This window comes from Alosa alosa, chromosome 7 (genome assembly GCF_017589495.1).
Source record: "Alosa alosa isolate M-15738 ecotype Scorff River chromosome 7, AALO_Geno_1.1, whole genome shotgun sequence".
Classification (NCBI taxonomy): Eukaryota; Metazoa; Chordata; class Actinopteri; order Clupeiformes; family Clupeidae; genus Alosa; species Alosa alosa.
The window spans coordinates 7,802,710-7,823,357 of NC_063195.1; the positions used below are offsets into that span (position 1 = coordinate 7,802,710).

General features: G+C 41.3%; 2 protein-coding genes and 1 long non-coding RNA gene across 3 annotated transcripts in view; 2 read left to right on the plus strand and 1 right to left on the minus strand.

Annotated features, from left to right (window-relative positions):
• Positions 1–12,564, minus strand: part of LOC125297720 (zinc finger protein 135-like) — a 186,744-nt gene extending 174,180 nt beyond the window's left edge. The window contains 1 exon segment of the mRNA XM_048248172.1: positions 11,999–12,564. Within this exon segment, the coding sequence (XP_048104129.1) occupies positions 11,999–12,564 (566 nt within the window).
• Positions 1,318–2,569, plus strand: LOC125297374 (zinc finger protein 239-like). Its single transcript, XM_048247724.1, has 3 exons — positions 1,318–2,233; positions 2,274–2,343; positions 2,423–2,569. Exons 1-3 carry the CDS (start codon positions 1,332–1,334, stop codon positions 2,492–2,494), a joined length of 1,044 nt encoding a protein of 347 aa, XP_048103681.1. The 5' UTR covers positions 1,318–1,331; the 3' UTR covers positions 2,495–2,569.
• On the plus strand, positions 8,178–9,207 carry LOC125297440. Its single transcript, XR_007194025.1, has 4 exons — positions 8,178–8,301; positions 8,403–8,468; positions 8,567–8,637; positions 8,744–9,207. It is a non-coding gene; the product is annotated as an uncharacterized LOC125297440 (long non-coding RNA).
• Positions 12,565–20,648: the final 8,084 nt, after the last annotated feature.

Genomic DNA, 20,648 nt, shown 5'->3' on the forward strand with positions numbered 1-20,648 from the left:
TCTAATTCGCATTTGAAAGTCAAGGTTTATTAACAAACTGAGAACTGAAAATGCATTTTGGTGTTTATTGGGTTTAGGAAGACTTTAAATTAATTAATCTATTTCCACATCAGAAATGCAATAGATTTGAACAGTGATCACAAGCAATAAGCAATTGAGATTTCAATTTCACACCTCCTCCCTACCCCACTCAACCTCCTCTGGGGGAATTTCACATCTCCTCCCTACCCCACTCAACCTCCTCTGGGGCAATTTCACACCTCCTCCCTACCCCCACTTAACCTCCATTCACATGGAAGTTTCTCTCATAATTCTATTCTACTTGCACTCCAAAAGGTTGGTGGATTTTGAGCCCAGGAATCTAATTATCCTTCTTCAGGCAGCAACCATTGTGTAAACCAAAACAAGGCTACAGGGCTATCATTAGTGCGTTATCGCCACCTACTGGCAAATGCATAGAACACAACAGTCTTATGGTTTGTGTACCTGCTGCTCATTTTAGCCTGAATAAGACACATTATATCAAAACTGTGTCAAGCTACCAAGGTCTTTCTTGAAATCTACTTTTAGTAACTTTAAAAAGACCTTGGCCAATTAAAGGGTTCAGGATCAACTCAAACCAAACATTTGTTTCTTTTATTTTTAGTTTAGTTTACTTAGGTTCAATTAGGTTCAAGACCCAATGTGGCCCTTGAGCCAAAAAGTGTGTCCACCTCTGCTCTCAACATACACACCTACAAAAATAGGCATGTAAGCTTTCTTTCTTAATTACCCACAACCCCCTCCTTCTCCTCCGACCTTTCATTTCACACCTCCACCTACCCTCGTTTGTGGAGTGTCTGCAAGTGCATCTGTGGCCAATCCCATTGGATGCCCTGTCATTCTAATTTACATCATAAAGGCTCCTGTCACTGATTGGTTAGATTGACCCAATGGATCAGAGAGAAAAAGCATTATATAAACATCAGAGTGGAGTCAAATTTCTGAACTCTCATGTTTAGAGGTGGGCAAGAGGATGCTCTTTACACTTGTTTGATTATTCAATTGAATTTTCTCATATCACAGAACTTTAGTCTGAAATGTCAGGATTTACTGAACCAACACTGGTGCCCATGCCAGTGAAGAAGATAAAAGAAGAAGAGTTTGATGATTTTCTTCAAGAGTACCTGTTTGCAGTTCAGAAAGAAAAAGAAAACCCTGGACTGGATCATGACTGCAAGACTGAAACATTCCTATCAACAACCTTAAACTGCGAAGACAAAAAGTCTCCATTGATTAAAATAAACCAGGAGGAAGACTGTAATCTCAGAGAAATTATTCAGAAAGATGAGATGAGACATGCTGAGGTTAAGGCACATCTTAGTACTGAGTGTGGAAAAGCCTTTTCTGAGATGAATCTTCTAAAGTCACACCTGAGGATCCACACAGGAGAAAAGTTTCATCAGTGCTCTGACTGTGGAAAGGCCTTTGGTCAAAAACATACTCTCAAGGAACACCAGAGGATCCACACAGGAGAAAAGCCGTATCAGTGCTCTGACTGTGGAAAGGCCTTTAGTCAAAGTTCTAATCTAATGAAACACCAGAAGGTCCACACAGGAGAAAAGCCGTATCAGTGCTCTGACTGTGGTAAGGCCTTTAGTAAAAGTTCCTATCTAATGAAACACCAGAAGGTCCACACAGGAGAAAAGCCGTATCAGTGCCCTGACTGTGGAAAGGCCTTTAGTCAAAAACATACTCTCAAGGAACACCAGAGGATCCACACAGGAGAAAAGCCGTATCAGTGTTCTGACTGTGGAAAGGCCTTTGGTGATGCGTCAACCCTCCTGAAACACCAGAGGATCCACACAGGAGAAAAGCCTTATCAGTGCACTGACTGTGGAAAGGCCTTTAGTCAAACTTCTTCTCTGAAGGTACACCAGAGGATCCACACAGGAGAAAAGCCTTATCAGTGTACTGACTGTGGAAAGGCCTTTAGTCATTTTTTTTCTATCCAGGTACACCAGAGGATACACACAGGAGAAAAGCCGTATCAGTGCACTAACTGTGAAAAGAGATTCAAGACTAGGTCACAGGCCAACATCCATCAGCGCACACATACAGGAGAAAAGCCGTATCAGTGCTCTGACTGTGGAAAGGCCTTTAGTCGAATATTTAATCTTAAGACACACCAGAGGATCCACACAGGAGAAAAGCTGCATCAGTGCTCTGACTGTGGAAAGGCATTTGGTGACGAGTCAACCCTCCTGAAACACCAGAGGATCCACACAGAATAGTTTTCAGATCAACACCCATAATTGCACGCATACAGGAGAAAAGCCACTTCAGTGCTCTGACTGTGGAATGGCCTTCAGCTAAAGGTATCATCTAATTGGACACCAGAAGATCCACACAAGAGTAAAGATAATGTACTACATGTGGTAAGAGTTTCAGTCGAAACTCAACTCTTCAGACCCACCAGAGAAAACACACTAGAGGTAAATATCAACAAAACTGATTTGACTGAAATGGTATTTGAATAATATTGAGGTCAAGATTTACCAAAACATGTATGTGCCCACAAAATGGTGAAACTGCATAAATATTTTGGTGTTTTTGGTTTCGGAAGTCTTTGAATCAAATGTTTAATGAACTGTCATAGAAAAATTACAACATTTCACATTTACTGAGATACTCTTGATTGATCCTATTCTATTGATATTCTATTTGATCCTATTCTATTGATATTCTAGTTGATCCAATTCCTTGATGTACATGTTGTTTACTAATGAGCTGAATGAATATGAGACCAAATCTGAATATAAAGAGAAACACCTCATGAGATCAGACATACTGTATAAAACTACAACTAAAAGTTGCGATGCAAAAACTCTTATAACTATTACTAGATGCTTTGAGATTTTGGAAATGTTATTCTATCATTGTAAATAAGTGTGTAGAATATGTACAAATCAACTCTGCATGACTATGCCAATGACAAGGTCATTGGCATAGTCATGCAGTTCATAATGCCTGATTGAACAAATTCATGTTTATTTTTTACATGGAATGGAATGTTCTTTAAAAAAACAAAATAATAAACAAAACTCAGAATTATTTGGAATAAATGTCTTACCTTCTGATGCAAATGATTAAGTCTTTGGGAAGTTGCAACAAAAATAAAGGTCATAAACATCATTTTCTTTTTACATGTGGCTTCCACTTGCTATAGACATTTCATCAGTCTTACACACACACACACAAACATGAACACGTACACGCACACATGCACACAATTGAAGAATTTCTCAGAATTATGAACAGGCAAGATGGGGGTGGGGTTGTATAAAATGTATTTTACATGTGAAATCTATGAACTAATCATGTTTTGGTACGTGTTTTCTAGCAGATACCAGTGAGAGGAGTGTGCATAATGCAATTCAGTGAGACAGTTAGAATCATATCTGCCTTTCACCTTTTGTTTTTAGCCAGCAGCCAGACCAGCAGATACCCTGACTTTGCTGAATTACTGAAGCTTAGCAGGCTTAGTTAGTACTTGGATAAGAAACCTCCTTGGAAGAGTAGGTTCCTGCTGGAAGTGGTGTTGGTGGCTGGCCAGTAGGTGGCACTCTTCTCTGTGGCCAAAAGCCACCAAACAAATATCAATCCCAATGTCCTAATGCAGTGACAGGGACACTGTACTGCAGGAGATGCAATTGAGATTTCAATTTCCTACCTCCTCCCTACCCCACTCAACCTCCTCTGGGGCAAGTTAAGTCTTGACTGTGTCCACATGGGGACCATCAAATGTGTAAACAGTGCTCATTCACAGCTCATTGGAAGTTTCTCCCATAATTCTATTCTACTTGCACTCCAAAAGGTTGGTGCATTTTGAGCCCAGGAATCTAATTAGCCTTCTTCAGGCAGCAACCATTGTGTAAACCAAAACAAGGCTACAGGGTACACTGACTAGCATTAGTGTGTTATCGCCACCTACTGGCAAATGCATAGAACACAACAGTGTTATGGTTTGTGTACCTGCTGCTCATTACATTTTGTGTTTTTCTTTTCTCTATGTCCATTGTAAAAGTTTTCAACCTGACTTAACTCCGCCCTAACTTAGTAACTTAATTGAACAACTAAACTGAAATTAAAATAAAAACAACAACGAAAATATATTTAAGAACTTGACAAGGTTGTAATATAATACCCATTAGGTTTCAGGGAATTTATGTAATTGATTGCAGGGCCTTTTGGAGTGCAAGTAGAATAGAATTATGGGAGAAACTTGTGAATGAGCACTGTTTAAACATTTGATGGTCCTCATGTGGACAAAGGCTGTTTCTCAAAGTCGATGGTTGGGAGAACTGAACCCTGCCAAGTCAAACCCTTCAAAGATGTGACAAGGCTTCTTTTTAACATTCTAAAAACAGACAATGGAACAGACAAGTGTGCAGGAAGCTGCAAGTTTGCATTATTAAAAAAAAACATCTCCATCCCGTGTAACGGTGGTCAGGTGGACACCCGCTTCTTTTTTAAAAACAATGAATGCACCACTGTCATCCTCCCATATTGTCATTTTTATATAAATTGAATTATACATTTATTTGTTTGCTAAAATAAACCGCACAGCAGCAACAATTAAGAAAAATGATAAAGAAAAAATAACTTGGAAGTGACTGACTGACCGAAATGAATTTAATAATGCGCATCCAAAGGTTTGGGGATATTGTTGCACACTATGCAGAAGGTTGCGGTGCTCCACCTGTTGTTACTCTTCAGCTAGATAAGGTGTTCCATAGAGAAATTGTATGTTCCGTTGCAGACAAATGAATCCATAACATCGTGGATGTCAATTCAGATGTAAACATACCGCAAATAACTCAAGTCGCTCTTTGTGGAGGTTTCTTTATTTGGTGATGTGAAATTTGGTGAAGTGAAATCCGCATTTTCCTCTCGAGTTAAACGCTTGCCTGTGCCAAGGCTATTTATGTAGGCCTATTGGTGTTGTGTTGTAGCCTAGCAATCTAGATGCACCCTAGCGGCAGCAAATGTAATTTGCAGCCAGGGTAGTCTAGCAACTCTCCGTTGGCTTGCAAGCTGGAAAATGAAACTTCTATCAGGCCAGTCACATTGTGTATAGAGTCGGCGACGGTTCTGCGTGAATTTCCTGCTACTAAACAAAGAAGATGGGTGCTGCTGCTGGCGAACAGCGGTCTTTGAATCGCGACTCGAGTTAAGCTTTTTTTTTTAATTGGCAAACGTTTGATCAACTAGCCAACTAGCTCCGCTGGTGGAAAAATGACTGGGACTGAGTTGTAGTGCAGTGGAAATTTAGAGACAACCGTTTATCCCACCCCTTGAATTGAGCAGTGCCAATGGTAAGTTCCCAGACCCTTCATCTTGATGTGGGTCTGGTTTGTCAGGCTAGTTGTGTTGTGGCTATGCTGTAAGAATGTGAAATTGATATAACAAGGCTTTTGTGCAATAGGTGAAAAAGAGCAATGTGAGGAGGCTGCTAGTCAAAGTCAAAGTCAAAGTCAGCTTTATTGTCAATTTCTTCACATGTTCCAGACATACAAAGAGATCGAAATTACGTTTCTCACTATCCCACGGTGAAGACAAGACATATTTTACCAATTTTAAGTCCACAGACAAACATAACATTCAAGTAAATAAAAAAGTAAGTAAATAAGTAAATAAGAGGGCACATATAATAATGAAAAAAATAAGAGCAGCAAAATTTTGTTGAAATTGTGCATAGACAGTCAATAAAATACTAGTGCAAAGTCAGGCCAATAAGAGGCTTGGGTAGTTCTGTTTGACCTAAGTAATAAAGAAAGTGGCATAGTGGTGCAAGTTATGTAAGAGCAGCAGAAGTGTTGTGTTTTCAGGACAACAACACCAAGTTGTAAAGTGTACAAGTGTGCAAGTGTTCAAGTGTGCAAGTGGAGTAGTGCAGGCGCCAATTGTGGGTCCAATGTCCAGGATGTTATGTAGCTGAGGGTGGAGGGGGAGAGGAGGGAGAGAGTTCAGCATCCTTACAGCTTGGTGTATGAAGCTGTTGGTGAGTCTGGTAGTCTTGGGAGCGCAGGCTTCTGTCAACGTCTTCCCAGAGGGCAGTAGATCAAACAGATTGTGAGCCGGGGTGACTTGCATCACTCACAATTTTGGTCGCCTTTGGCGGGTGAGGTGGGTGGTGTAAATGTCCTTCAGGGAGGGGGAGTGAAGCACCAATGATCCTTCCAGCTGTGTTCACTATGCGCTGCAGGGCTTTCCTGTTGTATTCAGTGCAGCTTCCGCCCCACACAGCGATACAGCTGGAGAGGATGCTCTCAATGGTGCCTCGGTAGAATGTGGTCATGATGGCTGGTGGAGCACTTGCTCGCCTGAGTTTCAGAGGAAGTACAGGCGGCGGCTGAGCTCTCTTCGCCAGTGATGCAGTGTTGGTAGTCCAGGAGAGGTCTTCACTGATGTGCATCCCCAGGAATTTGGTGCTGCTCGCTCTCTCCACCACAGCACCGTCGATGGTCAGTGGCAGGTGTTGGGTGTGACCTCTCCGAAGTCAACAACAATCTCTTTGGTCTTGCTGACGCTCAGCAGGAGGTTGTTGTCCCTGCACCACGTGGTCAGATGGTCGACCTCCAACCTGTATTGAGTCTCGCCGCCCTTGGTGATGAGACCCACCAGAGTTGTGTCGCCAGCAAATTTCACTATGTGATTGTTGCTGTAGGTTGCAGTGCAGTCATCGCCAGCAGGGTGAAGAGCAGCGGACTGAGCACGCAGCCTTGGGGGCCCCTGTGCTCAGTGTGATGCTGCTTGAGGTATTGTTGCCAACACGCACTACTTGGGGGCCTCTGACAGAGGAAGTCCAGTAGCCAGTTGCAGAGGTAGGTACTGAGTCCCAGTTTGTCAAGTTTGCAGATGAGTTGTTGTGGTATTATGGTGTTGAATGCAGAACTGAAGTCTATAAACAGCAATCTCACATATGAGTCTCTTTTTCCAGGTGGGTGAGGGCTGGGTGGAGGGCAGAGCAGATTGCATCCTCTGTAGACCGCTTGGCTCGGTATGCAAACTGGAAGGGGTCCAGGGTGGGGGAGAATGGCTTTGATATGTGACATGACAAGCCGCTCAAAGCACTTCATGATGATGGGTGTCAGTGCCACAGGGCGGTAGTCATTGAAGCAGGATGGAGCAGTTTTCTTCGGCACAGGTATGATGGTGGCAGCTTTGAAACATGATGGGACGATGGCTTGCTTCAGGGAAGTGTTAAAGATGTCTGTGAAGACATCCTTAAGCTCCCCGCGCAGTCCTTCAGCCATCGACCTGGGATGTTGTCTGGACCTGTTGCCTTACGGGTGTTGATAGCAGCAAGTGTCCTCTTCACGCTGTCGGCAGAGAGGCACAGGGGCTGCTCATGTAGAGGGGGATGGGTCTTCTGTGGGCAGGTGCTATTCACTATAAGTATGTATAAGTATATATACTATTTTGATCCTGTGAGGGAAATTTGGTCTCTGCCCACCCCCCCCCGTAACAGCATTTTTTGGACAGCAGGCTGCCTTCAGTTATGTGCCCCGTGTAGTCCCCCTCTAACAGTGTTGTTTGGATAGTAGGCTGCCTAAAAAAAGACTGCCGGTCATACATTTTCATCGGGTGGGAGCAGTCAACAGAGGTTTGAATGTGCTTGGGGTGGGTCATTCAAACTTCACGAAACATGAAAAAGCCTACTTGTGATTGTGAACATTGCAAAATCTACACTTAAGCATCCACGTCCTGCGCAAATGTCTGTGAGGTGCTGTGAAATGGCTGCAATACATGTTTTGGCAACAGTTCACAGAGTATGTCAGTAGATTATAGCCTTTATGCCTCACAAGACTCATATTATTCAGATGGTCAGCCCCCTCCTCAAAGAATTAGCGAAAACCAGCCTCGTTTCTACTTCCAGGTCTATCTAGTTCAAACCTAGGTAGCGTAGCCTACTGTCCAGACTGTTATAATTTCATTTATTTTTCTTTATTGCATTTTGCATTCCACATTATCCATTCATTAAGTCAACATTGTCTTTGTGATCCCTGGAATATGTCAAAATACGACATCATTTTCACCTAGCAAGAGACTATAGGACTTCAAAAAGTCATATATGACTTGTGTAGTCGGGTGAACTTTTCACAGCTGCCAGGCGGATTGTGTGCATCTGGGGGTGGGACTGACAATGAGCAACAAATGTCTTCCTGTTTAAAACACGGTCTTCCGGCGTCATTTGTTTGTAACGTGTTGCCGGCGTCGGAAGGCTGGAATTGCTAGCGGTACATCGGTCGTTGAGCGGTATGTAAAGGCTTTTGTTATGCTGCATGTGGTTATCAACTACGAAGGTACCATGTTGCCCTCGGCTAGTGTTCTTAAGTCATGCGTGCTTGTTTTTTTAGTGAATCGCTTCAGACAAACTCTGGGTGGCAGCCAGTAGCGTTAGCATTCATCGCCAGCTGTGCAAGGTAATGGTGTCTCCCTTGTTTATAATAACTTAATGCTGCAGCGAGCTCCGACATAGTAAAGATCCTGACTGTTTGTTAACATTAGTTTGTTCCACTAGAGTATGCCGAAAGCCTGTCCCCCTCCTACCTCGGCTCACCTCTTGTGATGACCGGTCATTGACTTTTTAAGGTAGGCCTATGTATACATGTTGTCCGTGATGTGCAAGTGTCACGGTGACTTATTATAGCGTGATGGTTTATTGAAGCCTTTTAAATTAAACGTTTTCCCCCTACAGGCCTTCGAATTGTGGGCAAGGGGTTCTGACCACTGTTTTCTCCGTGTTTTGTTTGAGTTCTAGTATCGTAGCCAGTCATGTTTTTCTTTTAGTTTGGGGTTGTTGATATCGTGTCTGTGTGTGGGTGTGTGGGCGTGCGTCTTCGTACGGGCAGGCGCTTTGTCTGTTTTTTTGGTTTGTTTTGGGTTTTCTTAATTTCTTATATATTTTGCCCCGTTCTTCTCTCTTTGTCCATCTACGGCCTGCGGCCTACTGAACTTCATCTAGTCAGCCAAACCTGTGTGGTAGCCTGCTTTGTGTGAGCACCTGTTAGTGTGGGTTGACAATTGCTGTGTATCCTCGTGTGATGAAATTACTTCCTTAGATAGAATGGTGTGTAGTTCGAAGTAACCTTGTGTGACTTATAGCTTAGTCCATCACTTCCCAGCTTGATTCTATAGAGGTTGCGGTCTGACTGAGATGTAGTGGGTGGGTGTGGGCCCATATTACTTAAGAGTTGGGGGCATTTGTGTCTGTTTATGGTATTTTGTCTTGATGTTGGCTGTGTGTATTTTCCTTTGTTATTGTTATGTGTATCCTGTACTCTCTCTCTTTTTAAAGAAAAAAAAACAAGAAACTTTCTAAGAAAATGATAAGACAAGGACTACAAACAAATAAACTATTTATTGACTGAGACAGCCTCTATGTTCATTTACTTGAATAGCCTGCTCTGGTAGTTTATATATGGCAACCAAGCACTTTGCTACACTTGTTTTTCATTTTCTATTTTAATTCTAAAATAGAATAATGAATGAACGTAAAAGTACGCAGACCCTTTATTCCAGTCAATCCTGAATTTATTTGATTGGTTTTGCTTATAATGATCTTTTCCACTTTCAAACATTCATCTGAATATAGCTTTTTATGTAAACAATTAATGGAAACAGCCATTATCATCATCAATAACAATAACAGTGATAGAACCAGGCTCAGTTATTAGCAAAGCAACTCTCATGTTCAGAGGTTTTTGATGATGATATGATGTTTGTAGTCTTAAGCAGTGTTTGGAATAACGGCGTTTAAAAGAACGGCGTTAGGTAACGACGTTATTTTTTCACCAACGGTGTAATCTATCTAATTACTTTTCCCATTGTTACAACGCCGTTAACGTTACTGGATGTTAAATGCGGTGCGTTAATATGCATTGATTGAATAAACTGTAATCCGAACGCACCCCTGGCTCACAGCTAGTGAGGAGGTGGGTTAATAACGACGTAAGAGATTATGATTGGCTAAGGCAGAGTAATGTTTCGTGATAGTTAATCAGAGCCAGTGTTTTTACACACTTGCCAGCACACGTGCCACACACACACGCAACAGCTAAAATAGAGATTCGACGAAACAGCAGAGGTCAGGAGCAATCCGAAAAGTTGGCATTTTCAAGGTGGAGATATAAGCACTACAAAGCTAGATCTTTCTGCCTCACAACAAAAACCTATGACACAGGCTGAAGTCAACCGTAGGTCTGTCGATGTGCAATATCTTGAATTTCTTCTTGGGGATCAATAAAGTATCTATCTATCCATCTATCTATCTATCTATCCATCTAACACATATCGAAAGTTATGTAGCCTACAAACACCTGTCTGTTCTAGTAATTTCAACTGCGCTGCTCAAAAAATCCAAATTCTTTGACATATAGCAACTTTTTTTTTGTAACAGTAACGCAAATAGTTACTTTCCCTGGTAACGAGTTACTAACTCACTAAGACCTATTCACAAACAGCTTTTTGTGACATTTCACGTTGCGATGTTTTGAAATGTGTAGCCTATGCGGCAACAGGAGCTTCCCAATCGCGAGGGAACAATTTTGCATTCATAAAAGGGATGCAATAACGCCACCAACAACAACCAAAACTACTCATTGTTAACATGTAAATCAAATGTAACGTTTCATTGTGAATCCAATTAAAATGTTCTCCTCTTTGCATACGTAGGCATATGGTGACAGATTAATTTTACAATGTTGCAAAGATAGGCCTACGGATTGATGCAGTAGGCTATGTTTCATTAGGCTACTATTATTTGTTTTGCCTTAGCCTACTCTTTATTTATTTAGGCTAGGCCTTTTTATTCAGTTATTCATCATCTTCCGTCCTTCGCACTACTTGTGTAGCGCACGCATTCTCAGACCTGTCACCTGTCACTCATCATCGTAAGGGAGGTGTTTGGAATGCGTTACAATCATCAGCCAATCAAGGTGGTCACTTCAGTCAAGCTTGTGCATGAGTAATGACGTCATCCATAGCAACGAAGACTCACTCTTAGTTTAGGAGTTGTCATTTTTCCTTACTAAGAGTAGGTCTGAAAGGCTTTGTGAATAACTTTTAAGAGAAAACTCCTAGCTAAAATCTTTTAGTGCGATTTAGGAGTACTCCTAGTGGTAAGATAGAAGGCTTTGTGAATACGGCCCCAGTTCAGTAACACTTCTGATATGGAAGTAGATTAAACATTTGATCTAAAGTCTTCCCAAACTAGAAACAGCAATATTCACAGCATTTTCACCTGTTTGCATTTATGCACTAACACATGTTTGGGTAAACCTTGACTTTCCATTTCACAAAAAAATAAAATTTCAGCAAATTCAGTATTGTTGATATTTGATTCTAGTGTGTACTTTCTGATGGACCTTAAGAGCCGTGGCACCAGCACCATACGCCAGCGACCCGGGTTCGATTCCCGCCCCGTGGTCCTTTCCGGATCCCACCCCGACTCTCACTCCCACTCGTTTCCTGTCATTCTCCACTATCCTGTCAATTAAAGGCATAAAAAGCCCAAAAAATATACTTAAAAAAAAGAGTTCTGACTGGAAATATTCCCATTTATGACATGCTGATACTCTGGTGTTTTCACTGGACTGGACACTTGAGAAAAGGCCTTTCCACAGACTAGATACTTTTCGACAGTCAAAACTCGGATACGGCCTTCTCATTTATGAACCCTTCTGGTGTTTCATTAAAGAATACCTTTGGCTAAAGGCCTTTCAACAGTCAGAATACTGATACGTCTCTTCTCCTGTATGTGTGCGCTGAAGCATTGACCTGTCTGATAGGTTTTAAGGGTGAAAATAGGGTGTTGACCTGCCTGTGTTTTTCTCCTGTGTGGATCTTCTGATGTGCCTGGAGATTAGATAATTGACTAAAGGCCTTTCCACAGTCGGGGCACTGATACAAATTTTATCTGGTGTGGATCTTCTTGTGTCGCATTAGAGTAGACCTTTGACTGAAGGCCTTCCCACATATAATACACTGATACGGCTTTTCTCCTGTGTGGATCCTCTGGTGTTCCTGGAACCTAGATATTCGAGTAAAGGCCTTTCCACAGTCAGAGCACTGATACGGCTTTTCTCCTGTATGTGTACGCTGATGGGTGTTGACTTCTGCTTTGGTCTTGAAACTCTTCCCACAGTTAGTGCACTGATACGGCTTTTCTCCTGTGTGGGTCTTCCGGTGTTCCTTTAGATGAGCCTTTCGACTAAAGGCCTGTCCACAGTCAGAGCACTGATTTGGCTTTTCTCCTGTATGTGTGCGCTGATGGGCATTGACCACTGCCTTAGTCTTGAAACTCTTCCCACATGTAGTACACTGATATGGCTTTTCTCCTGTGTGGATCCTCTGGTGTTCCTTGAGATGATACATTCGACTGAAGGTCTTTCAACAGTCAGAGCACTGATACGGCTTTATTCCTGTGTGGATCCTCAGGTGTGACTTCAGAAGATTCATTTTAGAAAAGGCTTTTCCACACTCAGTGCAATGATGTGCCTTTACCTTGGCATGTCTCATCCCATCTTTGTTTATTTGGTGATGATTTATAGAAGAAAGGTGGGGGAAATTATATACCAATTATTCATATTATTCAAATTTTGTTAGTGTGTTTCTATCAAGATTTACACAATACAAACAACAAATTAGCAACTTACCCGTAGGATAAGAGTCTTTCTGAATAACTTTTCTGAATTCAGAGTCTTCATCCTGGATTATTTCCATCAGTGGAGACAGTTGTTCTTCGCAGTTAAAGGTTGTTGATATGTTTGTTTCAGTCTTGCAGTCATGAAGTCAGGACTGGATCCAGGGTTTTCTATTTTTTGAACTGCAAACATATGCTTTTGAAGGAGCATATGTTTGCAAACATATGCTCTTGAAGGAGCATTGTTTGCATGGGCAGGGGTGTTGGTTCAGCAAATCCTGACATTTCAGTCTCCAGTTCAGTCAAATATTATATCAATTGAATGAATAAAATGTGAACAATTGCAAGCAAATGTTATTAGTTTACAGCATCCTCAAATTAAAAAGCAAACGATTGCAAACAAATATGTTATATGTTTAGATGATCCTCTTGCCCACCGCTAAACAAGGGCTCAGAAATCTGACTTCACTCTGGTGTTTATATAATGCTTTTAGGACCTATTAGGATAATCTAACCAATCAGTGACGGGAACCTTTATGATGTAAATTAGAATGATAGAGCATCCAATGGGATTGGCCACAGATGCACTTGCAGACACTCCACAAACGAGGGTAGGTGGAGGTGTGAAATGAAAGGTGGGGGGAGAAGGAGGGGGTTGTGGGTAATTAAGAAAGAAAGCTTCCATACCTATTCCATATAAGTGTGTATGTTGAGAGCAGGGGTGGACAACATTTGGTCTTGACCCTAACTAAACAAAACTGAAACTAAAAGAAACAAATGTTTGGTTTGAGTTGATCCTGAACCCTTTAATTGGCCAAGGCCTTTTTAAAGTTTGGATAGATGACAACTTGCAGGTACTCCACAAAGGAGGGTAGAGGTGTAAAATACAAATTTGCTGGAGTAGGAGGGGATGGGGTAACGGACAAAAAGAAAACTCAAATATTTTCTTACAAAGTAAGCAGGTGCAAATACGTTTGTTAAATAAAACCAGAGACTTTCTAATGAGGAGACACAACACTCAAAAAATCCTCCATAGAAATGCATGGGGTTTGTAACGGCAATTGTCTATGCATATCCCACCCCTTCTTTGGCAAAACGTCGACATGTGAATACATTGAGCCAATCATATGGTGTGTTGTGAAGACATTGTGCCAATCATGTGTTGTGAACTCGCCGCTGGAGCAAGATTGGTATCGTAAAGCCTTGCGCACGTGCATTTCTGCCGAATAGGATGCACAATGAGTGCCCAAAAAGTGTTGCGATATAGCCGCCGAGTGGAGGGACTTGCCTAAAAGGACTTTGATAAAACATCCCCATGCCTACCTTTGAACATGTGAGCTCTGAAATCTGACTTGACTCGGTATTTATACAACACTTTTTCTCTCTGACCCATTGAAATTATCTAACCAATCAGTGACAGGTTCCTCTTTGATGCACATTATAATGCGTTTTCTCTCTGACCCATTGAAATTATCTAACCAATCAGTGACAGGTTCCTCTTTGATGCAAATTATAATGCGTTTTCTCTCTGACCCATTGAAATTATCTAACCAATCAGTGACAGGTTCCTCTTTGAGAGTATTATTAAAAATGTTACAAGTATGCAAATGCATATGTTTATGGGCATTTAGGTTTTACTGTGTTGTTTTGTTGTAAAGACATGCAAGGCATTCTGGGCCATGTAATGAACAGTGGTCGGCAGCACTCCATAGGCTACGTATTAATATGAATAGGTGTTTCTGTAAACCTAGGGACAATAAACAGCTATCTCTGTTACAAAAACGAGCTGGTAATCGCTCATTGAAGAGGGAACTATGATAAAAAAATTGTTTTCCTAAAAGCATGGAGTTGACGAAAGAATAAGCAAGCAATGTCACGTTAATGTTAAATACATCTGAACGCTAGGTGGCAACGTTGTATTACATTTTACTAAATACGGTGGCATTAGTGAGCTTCATAAGTAAGTAAGGTCCAAATATGTAATTTATCATGGGAAATGATTGGAAATGTTATTTCTTGTTTATTCTAATTGCAAACCACACACATCCATTCGTAATCACTTGTACACTTTTGATACCATTGGTATCAAAGACTGTCATTTTGTTTATTTGTTGTTGCCTAGCAACTCTGGGAACAACAGAGCAAAGATTCTAGAACAGAGCTTCAGAGAGACACGTTTTGAGTTCGTTGTGGCCAAGTGCCTAACATATCGGTTTCCATGTGTGTGCTGGATGGTGTGCGTCCTTTATGAAAGTAAGTGTTTTATACAGTTACAGATATAATGAGTCATATGGTAGTGGTCAACATAAATGTGCCCCTTCTGTTATTATAATGCTAAGCGGAGAAGCATGCTAAGCAGAGATTTAACATTATTCATTTCTTGTGGCTAGAAGCTAGGGAGATGTTGCTGTATGGGATTTATGTTGCTTAGCGTGATGCCATGGCCATTTGATATTAGATGCTTGTACTCGTAACTTTAGGACTCCTATTTTTTTTTTAGGCTACTAAGAGTAATTCAGGAAGCATTTTAGCCCTAAAAGTAGCGCCTGAGTCTGTGACAGCTTAAAAGTCGCGAAGACTCCTATCTGATAACTCACTAAGACCGAACAATTTTTTGTGGTGGCATTTCACGTCGCGATGTTTTGAAATGCGTCTGCAGGAGCTAACAATCGCGAGGAAACAATTTTGCATTGTAGGCATAACTAAGGGATGCAGTAACCCCACCAACAACAACCAAAACTAGCCTATACTCATTGTCAACATGTACATTAAATGTAACGTTTCATTGTGAATAAAATTAAAATGTTCTCCTCCTTGCAAACGTTGGCATAGGCATATGGTGACCGATTAATTTAATAATGTTGCTGCGTGGATCACGGTAAGTGTGAATGAAGTGGCCACTTCTTAATGGGACTCGCTGTATGGAAGTAGGCTAAGTAAAATAGAGATGCTTCAAATAAGATAAGATGCCCGCTTGACAACGGCAGAGAACTGGCCTTTGGCCATAGCAACCATCCATTTAGAACGACTGGCCTTCATTTCAACCAAAGATCTTAGCTGTGATTCATGTAGCCTACAGTATGCATTCAATGTGATGCAAAGTATAGAAAGAGACAGGTCAAGAAATAGTGCAATGTAGACAGTAGTAGCCTACAGTTGATTTACAGAAGGTGGTTTAGAGTAATATGAATTAAATATAAATATGTGCAGTGTATTAGCAGTTACCTCATACAATAAGTAGAATAATGTATGTAGATGTAGCAGTAACAGTATAATAGCAGAAATAATAATATAGATATATGCAGTGTATTAACAGAATATAATAAAACAGAATAATTATGGATATTCAATATGACATATATAACAGATATGTACATAACATACAGCTATGTGCAGTGTGGAAACAGTGTCATTGTAGTGCAGAAACAACATCATAAGAGTAGTATGAAGATCAGTAGAATAACTATGTATAAATGTAATTACAGTAGGCCTATGTACATTTGTAAATAAATAGAAAACTATGGGTCAGAGGGATAAATTAATTTTATTTAATCGTAAAAGTAAATTGCATTAAATTAAATTGCAATTAAAAATCTTTCCAGTAGGCTTTAATGTCACGCAAAAAGTACAACCAAAGCTGAGCTTGATCAACTACAACGTCTAAAGAACCAGAACTTCAGTGTAGTTTTTTGCTCTGTCCCAGGCCATGTTGGTCTGAGGGGAAATGAGAAAGCGGACAGTGCTGCTAAGCAAGCCCTCAATGAAGAAGTCACAGAATGTCAAATCCGTGCCGTAGACCTTAAACCTATACTGAACTCTTACATCACAGATAAGTGGCAATCTGAATGGGATTAATGTACCAACATCAAGCAAGGAATGTGAATTTTGGCACGTTTTCATGATCCACTGGGTCGTTATGGGCCACACAAAACACGGTGTTGCTAAAATTACTCCTATTGTGGCTATTAGAGACATGTGTTCATGAGTATTCAGCAACATTTAATGAGTTAAGTAAAATACATTCACACACAAAAAAAAACATCACTAATGTTGTGGACATTACTTTATTCTGAGATACATCAATAGGCTCTCAAAACAATCCTAAACAGACATAAGGTTATTATAGAGCAAATCCATATAGATTATTTGTCAAATAAACCAGTAAAACAGAATTAGGGGATGGAATATATAACATTCACACTCATAGCTCATATTTTAAAAATAAATCAGTAAAAAAGTATCCTGACAAACAAGCAGCATTTTAATGCCTTGGTCATATTTCATAATTTCAATTCTTCTCTAGGTTACCTGATAGCCCAGTTTGAGAGGTGCAAGACAGATTATCCGTTCGCACGGCTTCTCATACCACTGCTATGCAGACGACACACAGCTCTATCTGTCCTTTCCACCTGACGACCCCCTGGTTTCAGCACGGATCTCAGATTGCCTTTCAGACATAGCTACATGGATGAAGGCACACCACCTCCAGCTGAACCTCTCAAAGACTGAACTGCTGGTCATCCCAGCTAAACCTACCATACACCATGACATCAACATCAAATTTGACTCCGTCTGTTTCACCGACCAGGACTGCAAGAAATCTAGGAGTTGTTCTCGACAACCAACTAAACTTCTCAGATCATGTTGCCTCAGTCGCCCGGTCATGCCGTTTTGCACTCTACAACATACGGAAAATCAGGACTTACTTGATTCAAGATGCTACCCAACTTCTGGTTCAGGCAATAGTCATCTCACGACTCGACTACTGCAATGCCCTCCTGACAGGTCTCCCAGCCTGCGCAGTGAAACCACTTCAGATGATCCAGAAGCGGCGGGCGCCTGGTCTACAACCAACCCAAAAGGGCGTTACCCGCTGCTCATCCAGCTACACTGGCTACCTATGGCCCGCATCAAATTCAAGTCTCTAACGCTTGCCTACAAAGTAGTCTCGGTTCTGCTCCCACCTACTTGAATGCCCCTCATACAGACTTACACTACCTCCAGACCGCTGCGCTCCTCTGACGAACGGCGTCTAGCTCTACCACCCGGTGCGCTCAAGCCAATCAAACTTTTCTCATCTGTTGTTCCTCGTTGGTGGAACACACTGCCAGTTCCTACAAGGGCAGGGACATCCTTTTCCACTTTCAAAAAACTCCTGAAGACCCAGCTCTTTAGAGAACATCTACTCTCATAGCAACACTTACAACAAGTCTTACTGATCCTAGCACTCACCAGCCGTTAAACTGACAAGTAACTGTTAAAATACAGCACTCACCGACGCACTTATTCTTACTGTACTCTAATGTGTTTCTTTTTAAACTGTCCTAAAATTGTGAGAATTGTTCTAAAACTTACTGTTTACCATGTTGTTAGTCGCTTTGGTTAAAAAAGCGTCAGCCAAATGTAATGTAATGTAATGTAATGTAAAGACGCGTGACATTATTTATTTTTGCAGCCAATCACTGCTGTCATTTTATTTTATTGATTTGATCTCAGTCATAGAAGCTAAATTCGAAGGCAGGCCAAAGGTAAAATCAACGAACCGCATTCAACCCCGCAAGCCAATAGTTGAATAGCCCTCTCCTAGAGCTTTTTGAGATATTGCCACTGCTCCAACACTGAAAGGCACTGTTACAATGCCTGGATCAAGCCAGGTTCAGCATAGCGTATGCCACTGTCTGCTCACGTTGGTGACCGGACCAGGGCAAGCACACTTTCGCAGTTCCCGCCAGAAATGCAGTCTAGTTAAAAATTTAATTTGAATACCGTCAATGTGAAAATAACTGTACTACGTCAGCAATAAATAGCTAATGTTCTCCTTACCATTTCAGTTCGTAAGTCCATACTATCCCATGGCTGAGCAAGGATTTCCTGATTGGGCAAGGCTGCCCAGAGACATTGTGACTTGGAAGGCATTGTGGTAGTAGTACAACTGCAAATGTGAAAGGTGATAGTTACCAAATACAGGTGGGTGGTTTGCCAAATGCTGGAAACTTTTGGCATGTTTTCTTTTTTTTTTTAGCTTATGCACCCTCACATTGTAGTCCCGAGTTCAAATACAAAATTTGGTATCGATATGTGACAGTGTTCCTGAGATATGGATGACTTCCTGTTTCGGAGCTTCGCCGCCGATTTCGTTTGGCTGTGACGGGCAAACGCTTTCTAAAATCGAAAATCCTTCTGGTAACTTTTGTGAGGCTTGGTCCAAGGATAATGTACGTCAATTTTCGTGGCGTTCGGACCAAATTTGTGACCTGTGAAAATTTAGTTTCGTTTCCTGTTCAATCCAATATGGTGGACAAACGACGTCATCTTCGCGAGCAACTTACATCGGTACTGACCGGACGTTTTAAAGTTGGAACGGTGTCTCTGTCTCAAAGGGCCTAGGCGCTAGAGCTGACAAAAAATTAGGGAGACGGGAAAAATAATAATAAAACTTAAGAAGAACAATAAGTGTGCTGCTTTGCAAGCACACTTAATTACTAGCCACAGCCCGACAGGTGTCATAATACCAGTTTCGGCCATGTGAGGCGGTATGCGGGCAACATAACCGCCAGCCAAACTGCAATACACGTTTCTCGGTTGTTACTCTAGGGTAGACCAACTCACTTTCTGGAGGTATACTGCCCCCATCTTTTATGGAATGTGGAGTATGAATTGATTTTTTAGCAGACATTACACATGGCACCTTTAAAGGACCAGTACGTAGGAAATAATGGAAAATAAATTGTAACCATTCCAAAAATGATCACCATATGTTGTCAGAGAGTAAGTAAACACAATGAATTGAAGTAATGGCTTATTTGACAACATTACTATAACCCGTAAAACACATGAAACAAAATGAGTTACGGGGTGGAATCTCTTGGAATTTTCGTTTATGTTTTGAACGATTAATTCTAGAATAGCATATTAATAATGGGCTAGCGTGTCCTCCTATTTGTGTTGCCAAATTAGCAAAGGCCAACTGTCAACTTGCCGTCAGTTGTAGTCATGAACGCCTACGAGAGGCAAGCAAATTTACAAAATTAAAACAAGAAACAAAGTGAACATTGAAGGAGCTTCCTGAGATGTCTTTGTCAAACGAAGAATATCAAGTCTGACACAGAGCTGGCCATATTTCTCCACGACAGGTATCCTAGCCTAGGCTAAACTTCATCTGCATCGCTAACTTCAGCTAAATATGTATACGTCGGTTAGAGAGGTATTTTTTGTTTTCACTGTTTCCGTATTGTGTAGCTGGGTCATGGTTGGAGAAACGTTAAAGCAGCTGCAGGTTCATTCAGCATGATGCGAACTTCTGGGTACTCAGATTAGCTGCAGGTCAACTAACGTTAGCTAAGTCTTCATTACATCTGGCAACCCATAAGAGGCTCACGTCTGGTAGTCTTGAGAACGTTCACCAGTGTTTTGATTTTGGCCTACAGAATGTTCGGTAACAATCCTACAAATCGCTCCTTTAAAGGTGTGGGTTTTTGAACATTCTAACTTAAGATTCCATTTCGCAACAATTCAAGGTTTTAAAATTCTATGTTGAATTCAATGAACCCAGATATTCTTTAGAACATTCGGTAACACTTTACTTGACAGTATCGACATAAGAGTGACATGACACTGTCCTGAACACATGACACTGTCATAACACATGAAACCTAAACCTAACCTTAATCCTAACCCTAACTTGTTATGACAAAACCTGAATGTCACTTAATAACAGAAGCATTATGTCATAAACGTTTATGACTTTTTTTTTGACACGTTCATGACAGTGTCATGTCAATCTTATGTCGACACTGTCAAGTAAAGTGTAATCGAACGTTCATTCTCCCAACATTCGTCACACCGGGCCCAGGTGTAACCCATCCAGCTGATCCCCACTGCAAGGAACCCTGCAAGACAGACACACACACACAGCCAACACGGGGCCCACTAGTGACCAGGTGGAACACTGCAGAACGAG